This window comes from Ixodes scapularis, unplaced genomic scaffold (assembly GCF_016920785.2).
Source record: "Ixodes scapularis isolate PalLabHiFi unplaced genomic scaffold, ASM1692078v2 PGA_scaffold5__190_contigs__length_132052651, whole genome shotgun sequence".
NCBI classification, from domain to species: Eukaryota; Metazoa; Arthropoda; class Arachnida; order Ixodida; family Ixodidae; genus Ixodes; species Ixodes scapularis.
In genome coordinates, this window is record NW_024609880.1 from 6,821,705 (window position 1) to 6,842,639 (window position 20,935).

A 20,935-nucleotide genomic window follows, 5' to 3' on the forward strand; every position below is an offset into this window, starting at 1 on the left:
CACAAAACCAGCTCCAAGGCCCATACACCCAGACCCTGGTGCAACATATTACAGGCCTTACTATCTCCAACAACCGCAAGTTCTGCAAACGATCACGGCATTTTTCTGTTCGAGATGGCCTCTTGTTTCATCGTAACTATTCAGCAGACGGTCAGCGATGGTTGTAAGTAGTGCCACGGCAGCTTCGCTCCGAGCTGCTACAGTGCCTCCATAACGACCCAACGTCGGGACATCTCGAGGTCTTGAAGACTTATAATCGTTTAAGTTGGCGGTATTACTGGCCCAAAATGTGTCGCTTTGTGCAACTATATGTCAACTCCTCCTTATTGTGCCAACAACGAAAAAAACCACCTCAGAGTCCGCCGGGTTTGCTCCAACCCCTACCTTGTCCCGACAAGGCATTCGAACGAGTCGTAATCGATCTGTATGGCCCTCTACCAAAATCATCTGAGGAAAACCGTTGGGTGGTCGTCGTAATTGACCATCTGACGCGATACGCCGAGACTGCCGCCCTGCCCACCGCAGGTTCTCATTAAGTTGCAAGCTTTCTCTTAAAGAATATTATAGTGCGTCATGGCTCGCCTCAAGAACTACTCAGTGATCGAGGAACAGTTTTTTTATCACAACTCGTCGGAAACATTGTGAGATAATGCAATATTCTTCTTCTTTGCAAGTCTTCCTATCATCCCCAAACAAATGGACTTACGGAGCGTCTTAATCGTACCCTTTCTGACATGCTTTCGACGTATGTCTTTCAGGATCATGATAACTGGGATCGAAACCTCCCATACATTATTTTCGCTTATAACACCGCTACTCAAGCTACGACATGCTTCTCACCTTTCATGCTCACGTATAACCGCGAAGTATCCTTTACGCTCGATACTATTTTACCTTATCGGCCAGATATCACGGAGCACATAACCTTTGATGAAGCAATTAGCCGAGCTGAAGAATGTCGTCAGTTAGCCCGTTGTCGCACATGTGAGCACAAGAACGTCGAAAAGAGTCGTTACGACGCCCGTCACCGCTCTGTCACTATACAACGATGGGAAGTTAGTGTGGATCTGGATGCCTATCAAGAAGCCAGGTTTCTCCTTCGCCCCATTCAATATATATATATATATATATATTCTAATTTCATTATTTATGTTAGAAATTTCATGTGATATGGATTGCTGGCAGTACGGTGTAACTGTTGTACACAAATATTTAAATGCCTTTCAGCTAGAAACAAGTTCGCCTTTTATGTACTTTTCTTAGAGTTCTTTTATTAGTGTGCCTGTTGTAAATGAATTGCACTGTGAATTGTTGTGATATATCTGGAAGTGTGATCTTACTGTAGCTGTAGCAAAAAGAGGAACCTCCACTTTTAGCATACCTTTTGTTCAGCTTACACACCCTTAAAAGGAAATGAAGACGATTTTATTTAATTTTTGTAAATGGCGTCTTTATATTTCTTGGGAACATAGCATGCTGCCCAATTTTTGTTGACAGTTGTGACTCGTATTTTTGTGCCTACGAAAGAAGTAAAGAAACCAAAACTGAGATATCTCCATTCTCGTTTCTGGGCCTCCAAAAACGGAGGTGACGTAGGGTGTGACGCCAAGTGTGAATTGTCGGTATCGGTAGTATTTAGGAGATCGAGACTCTGGTTACCGCGGTGGGTTATAGCACCGCGGTGGCGCGGTCATTTCGTCGAATCTGTCAACATGGACTGCGATGCCGCTCTAGCGAGCGACTTCGAGCTTCCGTTCAGTCACCAAACACAAACGGAACGGGAGTACGTGTGTGGCGGCCTCCGCCATCACCCTACGGAGACCGCACAGCCGGTAACGAGCGGCTCGCATGCCCAAGTGCCCATAGTTGCTCGTTGGCCGTTTCGCGTCCAAGGTAGCAAAGAAAAAAAAAAAAGAAAAAAACAATTAGGCTGGTTTATTTACGGTTTAGTAATCATCTCCGGTCCGATTTACACTTTTCATGGTTATTCAAGCGGAAATTAGAACAGTATTTCTAAAAATCGCGACCCAAAACGTGACCGAGGGCACGTCTCTCGTTCCGACCAATCGCTGACGCGTCTCTTGTGACGTCGTGCTTCTTGGCCCCGCATCGGTCACGTGAGCTCCGCTTTAACTGGCTTCTCCCGCAACTCTTGGGGCGTCGCCCCAGTCTATCCCGGTACGATTATTACCGTGACTGTTTAATTGATTTGCGCGGCACACAAGCGCCGGTTTCGACTGAAATTCGGGCAACGTGGCCTGAGACGTGCCTGAAACCCAGTTCAATTACCAAAAATATGTACGAAATTACCTTCATTGTCCCTTTAACCGGTACTCTGTGATGCTTGTAATCGTGTTGTGCTTTTGTTAATGTAGTTCTGCAACTTAGCGTGACCCAATGTGTGACAAGTGTATCCTTCACAGATGAAAAATTGAGCCAGTGTGAATGCTAGCCTGGGGTGTTTAACTCGGTCATGCAGTAGTGAGACAACCGCATGGGGTACGATGCTCATTGAGATCGAAACAGGCTGGTATGAAACCGAAGATTCCTGGTCCTGCAGAGCTAGATTTTACTCCAGGTTCTGGTAGCTACGGTGCGCTAACACATTCGGCCACTGTTCTGTATTTTAAATTATGCTTTATGGGCACGTTTTCTGGTTCAATTGCATTGAGGGCTAGACTTGTTTCTCTTAAATGTCAATTAAAATGTTTGCAATGTGTGAAATTCTGGTAAAACGTCTTGGTTCAAACAATATATACTTTAATGCGACAGCATTGTTTAGCTACCTCTCGCCCCCCCCCCCCCCCCCCCCCCTCCCCCCCGCCCCCCAGTTTGTGGACCTTTCTAACCTCCGAACGCGCAGCTTTTCCGCTAAGCTTTGCGGAAAATTCGACGTCCCTTGACCTATACACTAACTCAGTTTCTCCGCTAAACTTAATGGGAAATTTGATGCAACGTGACCTGACACCACGGGAGCTACAAAGCAATTCAGTTTCCCCGCTAAATTTAGCGCGAAAATTGATGTCACACGACCTATGCACCAATTCAGTTTGCCCGCCATATCCAGCGAGAAATTGGATGTCTCCTTACCTGACGTCACGGGATGTAGAAACCAACTCAGTTACCCCGCTAAATTTAGCGGAAAAATTGACATCTCATTACCTGTGACCCAATTCAGTTTCCCCACTAAATTTAGAGGAAATTTGATGCCACCTGCTCTGAAGTCACGCTACGTACAAACCAATTCAGTTTCCCCACTAAACTTAGCAAAAAAAAAACTGACGAGGACGGCGTTAAGAACGACATTGAGGACGACGTCAAGGACCAGGTCTAGGACAACCTCTAGGACGGCCTCTAGGGCTGTAACCCCTACTGGCTGTCCTGGACGTCGTCCTTGAGGTTGTCTAAACGTCGTCCTTGAGGTCGTTTTAACGTCGTTTTTAACGTCGTCTCCAGGATGTCGTCCTCGACGCCGTCTTTAACACCGTCCTTGACGTCGTCCATGGCCTCGTAATAAAAGGAGCTAAACATGACGAATGCCATCAAAATTCATAGTTAACCAACAATAGTGGTTTCTGCAGCTAATTTTTTTCAGATGATAATCTTTATAAACCGTTTATTTTAGAGCGCAGCTCTTAGGCACCCGTTTCCGGCTTGAGCGGCGTCGGCGTCGGCGTCGGCGTAACCGCGCGGTGCATTATTGGGAATGTCCCATAATGCACCGCGCGAGCCCCCCGGGATCACGTGACCTCGAGGGGGGACACGTGACCACCCCGAGGTCACGTGACCCCCCGAGGTCACGTGACCCCCCCGTCTCCCCGAGGTCACGTGACCCCCCGAAGTTACTTGACTCCCCTGAGGTCACGTGACCCCCTTTCCGAGGTCACGTGACCCCCCTCATGACGTCATCGTCACTGATGACGTCACCGGCATCCACATCGTCATCATCACTGATGACATCATCAGTAACGTCACTGATGAGCTCACCGGCATCCGCATCGTCATCGTCATCATCCCTGATGACTTCATCAGTGACGTCACTGATGGCGTCACCGACATCCGCATCGTCGTCATCATCACTGATGACGTCGTCAGTGACGTCACTGATGTCGTCACCGGCATCCGCATCGTCATCATCATCATCACTGATGACGTCATCAGTGACGTCGCTGATGACGTCACCGACATCTGCATCGTCATCGTCATCATCACTGATGATATCATCAGTGACGCCACTATACTCTGCGACAACATTTTTTGGCAATGCCGTGGAAGGTACGTCCCGCGTCCCCTCTCCCATTTTGAGTGTACGCAGGCTCTACTCCTCCCCCATTTCCGAGGAGAGGAGAAGAGCCTGCACACACTCAAAATGGGAGAGGGGACGCGGGACGTATCTTCCACTGCATTGCCAAGAAAAGTTGTCGCGGAGTATAATGACGTCATCGGTATCCGTATCCTCATCGTCACTGATGACGTCATCAGTGACGTCACTGATGACATCATCGGCATTGTCGTCGTCACGTGACCCCCAGGTCACGTGACCCCCAAGGTCACGTGACCCTCCCCGGTCAGTTGACCCCCCACAGTACCCTTTCCTCCTCATCCTCAAGAGCTGCGCTTTAATTAGGCGTTACAGGGAGTTGTAAACGGCTTTCACTTTTTCTTTGTTTTTCTGGAAAATATTTCGTTTCTTCAAATTCCTTTGCTTTTTTAAGGTAAAAAGGTGAAAACTTTTTTTGAGTATACATTACAAGCATAATTATTTGTATAATTCAAGCTAACGAACATAAGAGTAAATGCCAACAAAAAAATTAAGAATATGGCAGAAACAAATAAATACTACTTAGCTTCGCATCATAAATTAGAACTTCAAATACTGTATATTATCTTTTCGAATGTACGGATTTGTAGTCCAAGTCCAAATAATATGTTACAACTGATTTTAAAGTCATAGCTTTGCGGGCGACACTTCCCAGACAGAACACCAGTGTTGACCCTGCGTTGGCGCAATTCATTACGCCGAAAAATATCTCGTTTGTGTCTTTTTTTATAAAATTTATTATTCCAGTACTTTGCTAAAAACAAACAAATTTTAAATCCTGTTTTCATCTCGCGCGCGTAGATCATCAATTTAAAGTCGGAATTCCTCATTGCATTACCTCAGCCTATTGTAACTCTTTTATTCCAAAGACATCTTCAGGGTGGAATCGCCTTCCCGCGCAATTAGTAAACATACCGTCCTTTGACTTGTTTAAAAGTGCGTTGACTACTTACCTATGTTAATGTTTTTCTTTGTTTGTTTGCCTTCTATACATTTCTTAATTTGGTTACACATTTTTTTTTACATTTTTAGTGCTTGGCTTTTAGTGTTCGCATATTGTTTGTGTTTCAAATTTGTCTTGTACCACTCCCCTCTTTAATGCCCCAGGGCCTTGAGGGTACTTAAATAAATAAACAAACATTTGACTGGATTCCAGTATTGAACCCAATATTGAAGCCCGACCCGCTCCAACGTTGGACCTATGATATTTCAAATATTGGGCCAATGGCAATCCAAGGTTTCTGCCATCACTATTCTAATATTGGCATTCCAATTTATTTATTTAAATACCGATATCTCTGACCAATATTACGCCATGATTTCCCATTTGGATTCGAATAATACTCTAGGACTTCCAGTATGCTGTCCAGTGATAGGCTAAGAGTTCCGATATTCATACCCAATATTATGCCGCAATTTTTGATACCAGTATCCAATATTGTGCCACGATTTTCGACACTGTTGTCTAATATTATGCCGCGATTTTTGATATTGGTATGCAATGATAGGCCATTTTAGTGCAATAATGTTAAACGAAAGTATTCTGGCTTTTTCGATATTGTAATCCAATAACAAAACAATATCTCCGATGTAGGCATCCAGTTAGATACGTTGTCCTCTGTATTGACAACCAATTAAATTGTATTTTTAAAATGTTGTTATTTATTATTAGCCCAGATTTTCTGATCTTGTAATTTTGAATAGCCCATTTTTTATAATTATCTTAAGCAGGAAAAACTGGAACCGCACTGATAATGGCCAGCTCTTTCAGCCGAGTTTTGACAATTGTTTGGCAAAAACATGCTTTAATAATAGCTAATATGATTAATGACGAGTGAGCATTTCTTATATCATATGTGATCGTTTTTAAAGGGACACTGACAGGGTATTTATGCTCGCCGAGGTTTTTAGTTGTACCTGACATATGAGAGCTCAACTACCCAGAACAGAATTTGCGGCTCGAAATTCGGTTTCTTTCCGCCCGAAAACCGCCGACCAAGAATTGGCCGGTTCGAGTCTCGCTCACTCTCTTTTCCGCGGTCACGGGCCGTTTTCTAAGGTATCGATGCGACCACCAAATTTAACCAAAGTCGTAGGCCAGTGAATGCACACACTCAGTATTAAAAATAGAAAAAAATATGAAACCCATTTTTTGTGGCTTCTAAAAAGCTGTAATAACGTTGATTGAAAAAAAAGGTGCACAGACAACCGGAAGCCTTCTGTGCGTTCACTGCGTAGATAGTTCCCAACATGGCGTCGTCTCGCGTATGGTGGGTCTAGCGTGCTGGACGGCGATGGCAGCGGGCGACGGGCGTGCGGCTTCTACTTCGTTCGCGGTACCGGCGAATCTTTCTTCCTTCGAGAGAGAAATCTTGGCCAGAACAAAACAATTGGGATTCGTCCCATACGATACGCCCGACCAGCAAGCCGATTTGGACGAAGACGTCGCCGAGTCGTCGCCCCTTCTCGTGGCTGAAGACATCGTCCGTCTTACGAACACAAATTGGTAAGAGCTTGAAAAACGCGCAAACGTCAAGCACGAAGTGCGTACATCGAATTGAATATGCACGCGTACGATTTCTTTACTAGGTGCGAATGTGGCCAATGCGTGGTGCTGCCCGACTTCGAGCCCGGAGAATGCCTTTGCTGCAGAGAAGTTGGCAGCAAACTTTTCGCCCTGCAGTCGACCGGCTGCATCACTACGAACGTGGAGTTCCCCCTCGTCTGCCTCAACGTTACGATGTTGAAACTAGCCTACTTCGAGCTGCACGATAGGAAGCTGCCTATGCCAAATGAGACCCACAGGTAAGCTATTATGCCCCTAGGAAGTGGATACCCTGCCGATAGCCGACACAACCCGGAAAAAAAAAATTGCTTGCAGTTGTCCCCCATTGGGTCTAGTATAAAACGAATTATAAATCTTATATTACAGCTGTAGAGTAGCTCAGCGGAGAGGCGTCTGCTTCACACGCAGCGGACACTGGTTCGATCCCAAGAATGTGCATACTTTTTTTTTTTTTTATCTATCACATTTGGCGATATTTCCATATTTCTTTTTTACAATTATCACGAAAAAAAAATGTTTTCGACGAAACGTCGCTGAAGTCGTATGGACCTCCCTTACCAGGAAAGGAGGGGGGGGGGGGGGAGGGAGGGGAGGGGCGGGGAGGGGAGCAGGGGCCAGGGCAGGGCAGGGCAGGGCAATGAGGACAGCAGGGCTTGGGCCAAGTGGGTCAATTTTTGTAATGCGCAGCCGCAGACTGTCGCCATGAAGCAGCGTGAACGGAGGCGAGGGAGTGGCCAAATTGCCAACACGCTTGTGCTGGCAATTTTTTTTTCCCAGGTTCTGCTGGCTGCCAGCAAAACATCCTTGTCCCATGTTGTTACACTTCGCTAGTGCTGAAAAATTCTGATAAAAAAGAAATTGGATAAAGTATTCTCATTTTCGTTTTATCGTAATTTTAGGCTCTACCGGTACACTGCATTTCGGCGGTTTGTACGCTGGGTATGGGGCAGGCTGGGCAGAGGGAGGAGACTCGTCTTGCCTTCATGCGTCGTCGGTGCCATCCGGAATGCTTTCCCCAGCGAAAGCACCACAGGATTCCGATATCCACGATTCCCAAGGTACGTACAATTGTTTTCTTTCTTTTTGTCACCTCAAAATTTAATTTCCGGACCCCTTCTCGCATCACTGATACAGACGTACCACACCTCAAGGGAGAAAGCAATACACCTTTTTCAAAAATACATAGTGCGTATATGCCGGGTGTGTATGAACACAGCGCTGCACAAGGGAGCGACGACATTGCTTTGTGCAAGGCAATCTAATCCTGTTGGCTCCATTGAGCTGCAGTGACCCAGACTGAGTTCTCCCATCACCTTTCTGCCAGTTTCGGGTAGTGTCTTGTCCTCCGATCCTACAAAGAAGCTTTTTCGCCTTCTTTTCCAAGTGCTCTCATTATTTCATACCAAACAATCTTGCAGCATTTTGAAAAATGTGGATTATGCCACTGGTGCATTACCTTATTGAGGCTCTCACTGCGCACATTTCTAAAGCTTGTTGAAGCTCAATAATAGGGTTGCACAGTTGAATGTATCCAGAATTCCAATGTTCCCCTCGAAAGAACTTTTCTTCCCTTATCATTTATCATTGTCCGTGACGCATTTGCTAAAAGCGCGTCAGTTCATTTCATGAGACCCATATCTATTTCGAACATCTTTGCAACGTTTTTGTTCTGCAGCGTTCAGGCAAGGCAGAAGTTGGTAACAACTTGTCGTGAAGCCAAAATAAAACCTAAACAATCACACATTCTTCGCCCCTAATCTAAGACTGTGATTGGAGCTACGTGTCCGCTGAACTGATCAGCCGCCTACCTTTTGGCAACTGGCTTGGTGCACGTGGGTATGGGCTAGGGCATGATCATGCAGCGAAAGAGAGGCATATGATTGGTCCAACGAGAGTGTCACTTTTACCACGGTTTCAGCTCAGGGCTGAATGGAGTATAGAGTGCATTGATATGCAGAAATACCAGAATTCCTTAGAAAGCATTCTGACGAAATATGTAATACCGTGCAACCCTTGCAGTGATATGGTTATTTATACTTACTAACCTTTAGTCTATCGATTATGATGGTCAGAAGGTTTTTTATGGGGCAGACATCCTCCTCCTGAAAATAATGGCAGGAACCTTTCTTTGCAAATTAGGGACAGAGTCACTTGAGGTTCCCTCTAATTGAGCTGCTCACAAGCTATGTTATTGTAAAATGATCTAGGGGAAGTAGTGGTTAGAGCTTAGTTTTTGTACCGAGAAACTGGAATATTCTTTTAAAATCTGCCCGTACACAATTTAACTAACTTGAAATAATGCACCTCAAATGCCTCTTGGCACATTTATCACGGGTCTTCTGTTGAGGCCATTATTAAAGCTTCCATACCTTTGGTGCTGCATTTTCATTATGTGACTGTTGCAAATTGAGTTCTAAACCAACCAGCCATCCGCATCTTTTGTAGAGGGAATGACAATTTATACCCATTACAGTTCGCACCAGAGCAAGAGAAAAATGCTGGTTATGAGTTGTAGTTTGGCGCTGCTAAATTCATGCCAGCAGCTCTTGATTTATTACTCGATTTTCACATTTCACACAAAAAAGGTGCCAACAAGAACAAAAAAAAAAAAAAAAAACCTAAGAAAGTATTAACTTCTAAGAACCTTTAGTACAGCACCCATGAACATAGAACACACATTGCACTGAAGAGATACACAGCCCTTTACATTATACATCACCTGGAACAAATTTATGTCAGCACAAAATAACTGCATGTTCGAATATGTCATACATAAAAACATTATTTACAATGATTAAAAAAAAAACGAGGATTAAGAATGCTGCACTGCAGAATGCCCAACATAACCAGAAAAGAATCTGACAAACAATTACACACATTCTTTTTTTCTACTTTGACATGCAGCTCTTCAATAGATTGCAGTACTTAGGACACAAACAAAGCTAGCCGGCAATCGACACGCAGCTCAGTGCCCGCAGTGGCGCGGATGGTGTCAAACTTAATTCTTCCCAAACCGTGACTTGTGGACTGCTACGAGGTTTTGTTTGGAGGGCCTCGGTTGCACCCTTGCAATCATGGGTGGAGGTGGTGGGGGGAGTGTTGAGAATTCAGCGTTGGCTTCCCTGAACGATGGCAGACGCTGGAGCCGTTCCAATACTTCGTCGAACAAAGTGTCCACATACTCTGCAAAAGGAGGGAGCACTGTATTATACATTTATATATTACCTCACAAGGTATGTGCTGTAGTCTTGAAGGCAAAAGTAAGTGAGCACTTTCTCGAAGTGCATTCTTGCAACTATCATAACCATGCAGTAAACTTTACTGCATTCACAAAGCTTACGTACGGTGTGTTATAGCACAAGAAATGCAGGAGAGGCTACACCTATAAGAACATTCATTGCACCAAGCTTGATCCCTATGCAGCAGTGGGACGTCGTGTTGCTTTTTGGTCTTTTGAATTCCCTTCTTTGCGTACATACCTATATAGAGTCGTAAAGCGTGGAATAAACGTTAAGTCTGTTTGGAGATTTGTGCTCGTGCTGTCCTCCTTGTCCCCACTCTCCAGGGTTCAAATAATGTCTGACACATTGGTGTTTTATGCACCTAAGCACATAAAGTGCCCAACGTGCTGTAGCCCATTAGGCACTGAGTACAGCTTGCTTCATGTGGGCAGAATAGCTTCTCATGTTGAAGTGAACTGCAGATTACTCTAAAAAGAGTTTCTTGAGGCAGCTCACCGTACGTTGGCTCCGTTGTGAGGGGGAACGCTGCCAGGTGATCTTTCCGGGCTTTTTGGGCCTTCACATGCCACCTGTCTTCTCCCTCAGCGGTTTGGGCCTGGAGTCGCTTGCTATTTTCATTGAAGTGCAAAATGGCGAGGTAGGTACTGGGAAAGAAATGTCAAGTGTCAGGCAATGCAAACATATATAAAAAAATTACACACTGGCTTACCGGGCACGCATTCCCTCATACGAAAAAGCAAGCGACTTCGGTGCAAATTTAATTAGGACGCTGTGAAACGACTCTAGTCCATATGTCTGGCATGATGGTGACACTTTCTTGAGGTCACGCAACAATGTTGGTGCCATCACCACTTTCAGAAATGCTTCATAGGCTGGTGATCCTGAGGAAAAAATGACGCATTGTTTTCTGGATGCATTTAAACAACAGAAACAAAAAGCTCACCTTGGCTAAGCCACTCTTTGTTTGTCAGGGGACCATGCAGACACTGAGTGAGGTGACCTTCGTGGCCATCATGAAGATCCACAACATGCCGCTTAATCGTATGCCACAAATCCAATACCGTTGGTTCATCTCCTTCACCAACCGCAGCACACCAGTAGAGATGGTTGCTGGTGGGCTGAACCCAGCTTTTTAGTTTTTTGTTGGAAGGTCGCTTACTGGCTGCTGTGAGCTTCTTCGTGATTCCTGTCAAAGTAGATTACATGATTCTTTCAATAAATGATGCACCAGCAGTTATGCTACATGTTTGTTAGTTCCTACAGTTGCACTGTATTTTTGTCGTTTATCGACATACCTTTTGACATGTGCCAACTGTCAAAAAAGTGTGTGATGGTCTGGTGGTTGGTGGCAATTTCCTTTTTAATGGCACTGTGCCGGTCTGTGGTAATGGACATGATGTTTATGCCTTCATCTTGCAGGTAGTCGAGGGCTCGGACAAAGCCCACCTTCTCCATCTGCGAGCTGGATTTCACCTCATCACACTGACGAAGAAGTAGATAAGTCAGTAACCTAGAGCAAATACTGGTACCACTATCTCTTCTACTGTTTCATAGCAGTGCTCACAATGTCATCATTTGTCTGAAAAGAATACTGACTAAACAAAAATAATTTGTCATTGCAAAATGCTAGATTATAGTGTAAGGACACTACCCAAGGTTTTATGTTCCAGAGTCACATGCTTGCACAAAAAAAACAAAGTTAAATAAAAACCAGAGAACCAGTTAGGTGCCTTGTGATGTCGGAGGAGTCGTGGAAGTCACTCACTGCGACTATGCACTCAATCTGTCTTTAAATAAAAGAGTTTGTGGTGATTCCGAAATGCAAGACATTACTCCAGCTTTAAAAATATGTGTGCACTATTTTGCACACCAAATATTTTGTACATGAAAACTTAAAAGGGAGGGAGACTAGCCTCAAATAACCAAATCTTGACAGGCAGTTTCTAAGCATAAAAGAGACAGATTTCCAGCTGAAACATTTTTTGTGTGATAGGCCCACATAAATAATGTTTCAAAGAAATTCTTGGCACCCATAAATACCCTGTCAGTGTTACTTTATGTAGGGTTCCGTGTTTTGGGTTAGCTACGGAAAATGCCAGGACTGTTTTTCCAACAAGTAAATTTTTTTTATTGCAAATTCAGTTTTTTTTTTTTTTTAAAACTTATTTTAAATTTCCAACTCTATGCGACAGCAGGGCAACTGTCCCAAAGCAGCGCATCAACACTCTTTTCTTACACTCGGTAGGTTCAGGAATGTTCAGTCAAAAAAAAGGTGACGATAGAATTGTCCGGAACTTTTCACAAGCTCAAACATTGCAAAAAAATGGAACCGGGCCGCACGGTGTTTGAACCTTGTTCCCCAGCGTAGTAGCTGTGTGCGTTTCCAAGTTTGCCACGCACACAGCACTATATGCACAAGCAGGCACCAGGAACAATATTTTCCATAAGGAAATGAATGAGGTATATCTTTCAAGAAAAATTTGTTCTGGTGCTCAGCCAAATTAGAGTTTTTCTGATAAAATCATGTTGAAAAAAACCAAAACAGCAAGCGTTTTAATATTCTGATCTGGTATATGCCCCGGACACAAGTCTGATGCATGACTTTATTCCTTTTAACTACAATCACCTTGTGACCTATTTCTATTAGTTCTCTCACCTTATGTAGGGCATTTTGTGTAACAGGAATGGCTCAAATAAATAAACTTTCTTACCTCACCAACTTGCACTTGTTCCGTGTGTACAATCTTGTGGAGAGAATTGCAGTAGAAGCTGTATGTACAGTATTTTGCGCTGTAGCCCGGCGAATCACACCGCCCATCACCAGCCAGGTGCACTTCTCCTGCGCTCCTCATGCTTTCTAGAAGCTTTTCCTGTTCTGTGTTCCATACCTGTGTAAGAGAACTCAATTTGGAATAGCTTTTTTGGATTACCCGTAGACCTCCGATATATTGCCAGATATGTCACTGAGTTAGGAGTGTGTGCAGCTACCATGCAGATACCTAAGGTATCAGTGCTGCCACTGGTCAATCAATAGATTGTCATAAATGACAAAGGAGGCAAAGTATCGGGGATGAGATGAGACTGGCATCCCAACCATCTAACTTTAGAGCTACACAGATGAGGACAACAAATAACAATGACTCGGTGCTTGACTGACAACCGAACGCTGCTTCAGCGTTCGGCTGGAGTTTGTGCTCTGCTGTCGCCTAAGGGGGAGGAGGGGCTCTGCATGAAGAAGGAAGGTGCATGCTGCATGAACAATGCAGCATGCACGGTGCGTATGCCCAGCTCAGCACAAACGCCCAAGTGGGTTAAGCTCGCATTCTCTGACGGCTGCTTTGGGGAGAGATCCGACACTAACAATGAACGTCACCTCAATTATTATTAGTATTTTTACGTTCAAACGTGCAGCCCTCTCCCTTTCGCAACTTTTCGCCTCACCCCCTCCTTGTCGGGTTCATGATGCCTCGGCCTGCCGTTGCAACAGGCTGCCGACCCCTGCTACAGACTAGAGTGCTTCTAAATTACACACCAGGAATTGCTAAGGATCCTTCAATAATAAAAGTTTGGCTGTACATAGATGCACAACTTGTTAATATATCAGCAAATTATCTGAAATGCTTTGACCCAGTTCACTCATGTACAGCTGGCACGGAAGGAAATAGTGATAGTGGGCGCATTGCTTTTGCTAGATGTTGTGCTACCCCCGCACTAAATGGAGGCTGCAAGTGTGTGGCTGCTGCTTCAGTGCTTTGGACCCTTGCTCGGTGCATCCCAAAATTTGCTTTTGTCCTCTAGGTGATTATACATATGTCATGTCGGAAATCGTCAACCCTCTATTTACATTTCACCCCATGCAGACTACTCTACGGTTAAAAGAATACCGAGTACATACACAGTATTCTCTAAACCTTTCATCACATACAGCAATCAGATATATGACTATTTAAAGCGTCTGTTCATTGAAAACCTATCAGAAAAATCAGAAAAAATTGTATCTGCTGTCTGCATAGTGTTCTTTCAAACTCAACAGAATGAGCTGTAAAACAGTGATTTTAAAACTTACATCAGCTATAGCTGGCAAAAGGTACCCCTCCTGGTACCTGTAGAATGTGCGGTCACACATCACTTGGAGGTTTATGAGCCGCAGCATTCTTAACGTGACGGTGGGGTTCGCTCCACTGAAGAGAACAGCAGAGGAAAGGACAATATTCCCCGCACTCCTGCCAGCCACCTCCGGTTCATTCGTCCAGTTCCTGATATGCTCACTTGCGCACTCAGTAGTCACCGTTAGTTTAGTGCCATCCGTTCTCATCGGTGTTTTGCAAGGGCAGTGGCAAAGGCTGCAGAACTTGAAGAGACGTAGGAGTGATCTCTCGTACACAATGTACTTCCGCTCTTTGTGGGGGTTGGTCTCGTCGGCACTATAAAAAGATTTAAAATCAAAGCTGTAAATGAATTGTATAATATATAGAAGCACCCCAGGTAGCACGCCAGAGGAATGCCCAACTTGGGCAAAGGTCTGGCCAACATAAGGGCCCAACTTTGGCGCAGTTAGGTTTTTGCACCATGGCATTCATCAGTGCCAAAGTACGGTGCCTAACTATAGCCTTAGTTGGGCGATCCTATGGCATGCCAAAGTTTGGCTCTTCTCCGGTACGCCAGAGGAGTGCCAAAGTTGGAGCCATACTTGAGCCATAACTGCCATAGTAAATCCTAATCTGGGAATTCGGGGCGTACCAAGGTTTGGCATTTCTCTGGTCTGCCAGAGGAGCGCCAAAGTTGGTGCCATACTTCAGCCATAACTGCCAGAGCAACGCCTAATTTCGGTATTTGGGACGTGCCAAGGTTTGGCGTTTCTCTGGTCCGCCAGAGGAGCGCCAAAGTTGGTGCCATACCTCAGCCATAACTGCCAGAGCAACGCCTAATTTCGGTATTTGGGACGTGCCAAAGTTTGGCTTTTCTCGGGTCCGCCACAGGATTGCCGAAGTAGTGCAATACTAGAGCTATAACTGCCAGAGCGATGCCCAATTTGGGTATTTTGGACATGCCAAAGTGTGGCGTTGCTCTGGTCCGCCAGAGGAGCGCCAAAGTTGGTGCCATACTTCAGCCATAACTGCCAGAGCAACGCCTAATTTTGGTATTTGGGACGTGCCAAGGTTTGGCGTTTCTCTGGTCCGCCAGAGGAGCGCCAAAGTTGGTGCCATACTTCAGCCATAGCTGCCAGAGCAACGCCTCATTTCGGTATTTGGGGCGTGCTAAGGTTTGGCGTTTCTCTGGTCCGCCAGAGGAGCGCCAAAGTTGATGCAATAATTCAGCCATAACTGCCAGAGCAACGCCTAATTTGCGTATTTCGGACACGCCAAAATTTGGCGTTTCTCTGATACGCCACAGGAGTGCCGAAGTGTGCCATACTTGAGCCATAACTACCAAAGCGACGCCTAATTTCGGTATTTCAGCCTCGCCGAGTTTGGCTTTTCTCTGGTCCGCCACAGTACTGCCAAAGTAAGTGCCAGACTTGAGCCATAACTGCCGCAGTAAATCTTAATTTGTCGATTCGGGGCATGCCGAAGTTTGGTTCTTTCCTGGCTACCCACTGAAGTGGCAAGTAAGTGCCAAAAGTGGTAAAGAAAGCCGAGAGGCCAGCCCAAGTTTCGAATATCTCTGGTGTGTCACAGAAGTGCTCTTTTACGCGTCCCAGAAGAGAAATAAAATAAATAAGCGTTGGAAGCACGATAGTAAGATGTCATCACCTCCGTTCCCAAGCAGCACGGCAATACTTTGCAGTATCGTGCCAGTGCCGGCCGAAAGTCGGTTACAATATCGCTCAACTGTCCAGTTTTGCACCACCGTTTGATACCCGGCAGGTATTGCCGTACAGCCGTTTCGCCCCGGCCTAGCGTTCACGTAATATTGTGCGAAAACTCTATGATGCGTCTGCTTCGTATTGGCCGAACGTCGTGCAAGTATGTGTACGTTGCATGTCATTTGTTGCATATCCAATCACTTATACGGACAAACAAATTTTTTCGATCGCTCCCAGAAGTTTATTAAACAACTATCATTACACACAGTGTATTCTCAACATATTTACAAGGTCACACTTCTCTGTAAAACGAAAAGCAAATTATAAAATACAATTAACACTGTCCTCATGCCAAGCAAAACTCATCACACGTAAAACCGCGGAGAATGAAAGGAAAGCAGGGAAAATGTATATAATATTTATAAGAACACCATCGTCTTCACTGCTTGGCTTTAAATTTTTGGCGCCTCAAATAATCGTAATCAAAATATTTTTATAATTGAAGACCCCTCGTCGTGCATCGAACCCAAAATTACGCTTACGTGAAACATGATTCGGCGCGGGAGCAACTCGAGTCACCGTAATTTTTTTTTTTTTTACGTGGATTTTGTTTTTTAATCTAACTGAGGTACCACTGGCAGAACACGAATCGCATACTTGGAAGGATCTGAAAACTCATATAGCTGGTTGAGTGAATGCAATACTATCGCATTCGTTGAAGCTCGATTTGTTGATTCGAACTTCAACAAAACACACGCACCCATTCTCCCTATTTCTGTTTACCCAGTCATAGTCGTTCCCTCACGATGCACTACGAGTACAAGTAACGGCAGTTTATGCAATGTTGACGATACACAGCCGTGATCGCACGGTTTTTAGAAGCGCTATAGAACGAGCACAAGCGTCTAATTTCGGTACTCTGATTGATTTCTGTCTTCCCGCCGTGACACCACACGACAAAAGCGATTTCGTTCCGTCTGTGAAACTAGGAACAAAGAAATCAAGATATAATCCCGTAATAAAACAACGCGAAATGGATCTCTGCAGCCCATACGAACCGTTCGCGAGGTGACTGGGCAAAAGCATATATTACTTCCGTGCCTTTACCCTCTGCGCACCGCCAGAGAGAGTCATACAAACTCCTTTGCGCTATTATCAACACGATTGCGTTTGCAAGCCGGTAGGATTCTTCCCTTCTGACTTTCATAACTCTCTATGAAACCAGAAAGGTAGATACTTTTCTCCATTGGGTTGGTTTGCCCGGGGCCTCCAGTTATTTACGGCCAAAATCACGCTAGAGGCGCTTCAGCAATGTTCACTCTGGTCGACACACGTGCTCCTTAAAAATGCCTGTCGTCAACCCTTTTCCAAAAGATACTTGAAGAGCCAATCTTAGAGACCGACGGATAACGAGGCCTTAGACCTCAAAGAAATTATCACACAAATTTGGCGTCGTCATTCCCAAACTGGTTGCCGGACGAAATCCAGGGTTGGTAATAGTAACATAAGATACGTACGGCAGAATTCCCTGCCATAAATAAAACGATTTGGCTAACGCCAATGTAACGCGAAATTGGTGCATAGTGTTTTTCGATAGGAAGCGACCAAACAAAAAAAAAAACGAAAAAAAAATAACACGAGAAAAAAAACCATCCTCTGCCCGGTTTCGAAGCTAGGCCCTCTTGATCGTGAAACTAGCGCGCTATCCGTTGCGCCAACATAGCTTTTTTTTTTCTTTCTTTATTGCAAGTTGCGCCAACATAACTCTGCCTGTAATGCTCACGCATTCCCACATCATAGGCGAAAGCTTAGGTGCCTTCGCAGTTTTTCATGCATGTGTTATTTTTATTTGTGGCAAGAGTTCACGTCCAGAATGCTTTTAGAGTTTTCGACCAAAACGAGTTTTCTTCTTCCGAGTCACCTTCTAGAACCAGTAGACCGCACTGGGTCGTCCAGCTAATCAAGCAGCTATTTTCAAATTCTCTGGCGTGCCCGTCCTCGGATCCGAGGTCGCCGTTTGACAAGCTTAACTTTCTTGCACCTTTTAGCCGGAACCCCACGGCAGCTTTGTTCCGTCCCCACTCCCTCTCGAGAGGATGGCTCACCCCGAGGCTAATCCCATTCTCTAAACCTATTTTCATCCAACGCTTGACCTTTCCTTCCCCGTCCCCCAGCTTCGGGACAGAAGGTTCTTCTCTGGAGAACGTCCCGTTTGTACAGCGGCTTTAAAGTTCAGAGATTGTCCTGTCTTTATCGTCCCTTTTGTGTCTCCACTTTTTAATGTTTAAAAAGTATCAACACGCTAAAATAGTACAATTTCCGGGATTTCATTTTCATCCCCCAAGTGTGATGCGGGAACCGCGCCATAGAGCCACGGTCGTTTCCGCACTTTGTTGTCGCTAGGATTTGACAGTGCTCAATCACGATGCAAGACACGCACAGAGCCACGCTCGCTTTTGCAATGCGCCGCCTAAAGGGGTGTCCAAACAGGACACGACTCCGACAAATCGTGAAAATTGAAGCGGGCTTGAAGCGGGCGCGTCCGCTTCAATTTTCACGATTTTTAGGAGTCGTGCCTTTTGTAGTGTCCTGTTTGGACACCCCTCAATAATGATATATCTTGTTGAGACGTGCGCACAGCACTTTCTGTAAAGGCGGATTCACACCGGGGATAGCAGTCGCGCAAACCAACTAAATCGCATCGCAAAAAAAAAAAAAAAAAGTAATTAGTTGGTCAATTTGGCGTGAGCGATGAGCGAGTCCAATGCCTTCGTTGGCGAGTCGCGTCTCAAAAACTCTCGCTCCGAACGCCGTTGGTTGGCTCGGCCTCTCCGCGACTAGAGTGCATCGCAAAACGTCGGGTCAGCAAGCGACTGCTCAAAACCCGTCACTTTTTGCCCGCGATGGTCGCTTTTGCGATGAAAGTTATGGCGCGACTAGATCGCGTCGCCGGTGTGAACGCGCCATAATGTCGAACCAGTCTCACGGCGCGTCCCGATATTGGCTTGTGTACCTACGCGCGAGTAAAACATCTGGCACAATTTGCGTTTGCAAAGCCTGCTCCAGCCGCGTCAAAACATCCAGCCAACCTTTGGACTGCAGAAATCAAGAGACAACCAAAATAAGATAAAGTTGCCAGCCGAATAAAACTTGATTTCTATTTAATTAAGATGAAGACCACCCGCGTACATCAAATACCTCATCAGCCGAACTCCAAGGCAGTAAGCCTAGTTCTGGCACTTGTTTGGCACCTTTGGCCCGTCGCTGCCAGATCACAGCCAAACTATCGGGAAGCGAAGCCTAACTTGGGCACTCGCTTGGCGACTTGGGCCCAAAGATGCCAGATCTCAACCGAACTACAAGGTAGTAAGCCTAACTCTGGCACATCTGTGGCGATTTTGGCCCGAATGTGCTAGGTGACAGCCGAACTGTCAAAAAGTGAAGCCTAACTTTGGCATTAGTTTGGCGCTTTTGGCCTGAAAATGCCAAAGCTCTGCCGAACTACAAGATAGTAAGCCTAACTCTGGCACATCTGTGGCGATTTTGCCCCGAATGTGCCTGATGACAGCCGAACTGTCAAAAAGTGAAGCCTAACTTTGGCATTAGTTTGGCGATTTTGGCCCAAAAATGCCAAAGCTCTGCCGAACTACAAGGTAGTAAGCCTAACTCTGGCACATCTGTGGCGATTTTGGCCCGAATGTGCCAGGTGATAGCCGAACTATCAAAAAGTGAAGCCTAACTTTGGCATTAGTTTGGCGATTTTGGCCCAAAAATGCCAAAGATCTGCCGAACTAACGGGCAGTAAGCCTAAATCTGGCGTTTGTTAGGCGATTTAGGCCCGAAGATGCCAGATAATAACCGAACTACCCGGCAGCGAAGCCTAAAGGCCCGTTCACACACATGCGTCCGTAGCGACCGGAACGACCGGAACAACCGAAACGACCGTTCCAAGGGTCTGCAACCGTCAGTTGCCATAGCGACGGAGGGACGCACGCGCGTGTCGTTCGCGACGCAAGGAGTTGGAGCGAGCCAAACTTTCCCCGATGCGTTCGAAACAACCAAAACAACCGACCAATCACGACGTGCCCGCCTCGTCGCATCGTTCTGACAAGATGGCGGCGGAGGCGAGGTACGCGGGTGAGGTCTGCTCCGAGGAGGACCTCATCAATGAAGTAGAAAAGTACCCGTGGCTGTGGAACGCCCGCCGCCTGGACTACAAGGACGCAGTTAAGCGTGCCAACTCCTGGCACGCCATTGGAATCGCTGTCGGTGAGTACTGTCTCAGTACAGAACGCCGGTTTCAAAGCGCCAAAAGGACGGAGACAGGAAGCAAACAGTTGCGTTTTTCCCCGTGTCCTCGATTTTTCGGCGCTTTAATATTGCCTGTGACATGTTAAAAGGTCATATTTACCCACCGTACTGCTTATCTCTATCCCGATTCACTGTGTTTGTCCGAGCGGCGTATTGTCGAGACTCGGACGAGCTCGCGCGGGGCCGTCGGCCGCGGCCTGTTCGTGCTCGCAGAGTGCTGCTCGCCGTCGGCAGATTCTCATTATGTAATGTGTCCTGGGTTTTTATGACCCTCCACCCCGAAGAAAAGCAATAAATAAATGCGGCGTGCAAGTATACCAATATGCGTTCCGTTTTCACAAACTCGTTAAAAAAGAAGAAATCGCATGCACACACTACCATTCCTTGAAGAAAACGCGGGTAAAAGTACTCGTGGGGTAAACAATGAGAGCACACGCCGAGGAAAAACAAACGCACGAGCGTGCAAATCTCGCGAACACTCAATCATCAGCCGCAAGTTATTTTTCGGCAAGCAACTGATGATGCGGCATTCGCGCTGTCAGTCGCTATTCTGGATGCATCAACTTCTGCTTGGCGTCCAGACGTGACGAGAAAGCATGTAGGCAGATCGAACCACTTCAGACATAATTTTGCTTATTGCAGCGGTGGTAGTTACAAGTAGATTAGGATTCGGAGTACCATTTGTGTTT

At 45.7% G+C, this 20,935-nt stretch overlaps 1 protein-coding gene and 1 non-coding gene across 2 annotated transcripts in view; one reads left to right on the top strand and one right to left on the bottom strand.

Moving 5' to 3' along the window:
- Positions 1-6,505: 6,505 nt before the first annotated feature.
- Positions 6,506-11,786, top strand: LOC121837930 (P2X purinoceptor 7-like). Its single transcript, XM_042293823.1, has 4 exons — positions 6,506-6,827; positions 6,911-7,126; positions 7,787-7,945; positions 11,549-11,786. The coding sequence occupies exons 1-4, from the start codon at positions 6,589-6,591 to the stop codon at positions 11,550-11,552; spliced, it is 618 nt and encodes a 205-aa protein (XP_042149757.1). The 5' UTR covers positions 6,506-6,588; the 3' UTR covers positions 11,553-11,786.
- Positions 9,514-20,935, bottom strand: part of LOC115316650 — a 31,402-nt gene continuing 19,980 nt past the window's right edge. Inside the window, exons 2-8 of the transcript XR_006078342.1 lie at positions 14,196-14,553; positions 12,841-13,017; positions 11,425-11,611; positions 11,073-11,315; positions 10,839-11,010; positions 10,625-10,773; positions 9,514-10,070 (exon numbers count right to left, since the gene is read on the bottom strand). This is a non-coding gene — a transcript (uncharacterized LOC115316650). The remainder of the gene's footprint in view (positions 10,071-10,624; positions 10,774-10,838; positions 11,011-11,072; positions 11,316-11,424; positions 11,612-12,840; positions 13,018-14,195; positions 14,554-20,935) is intronic.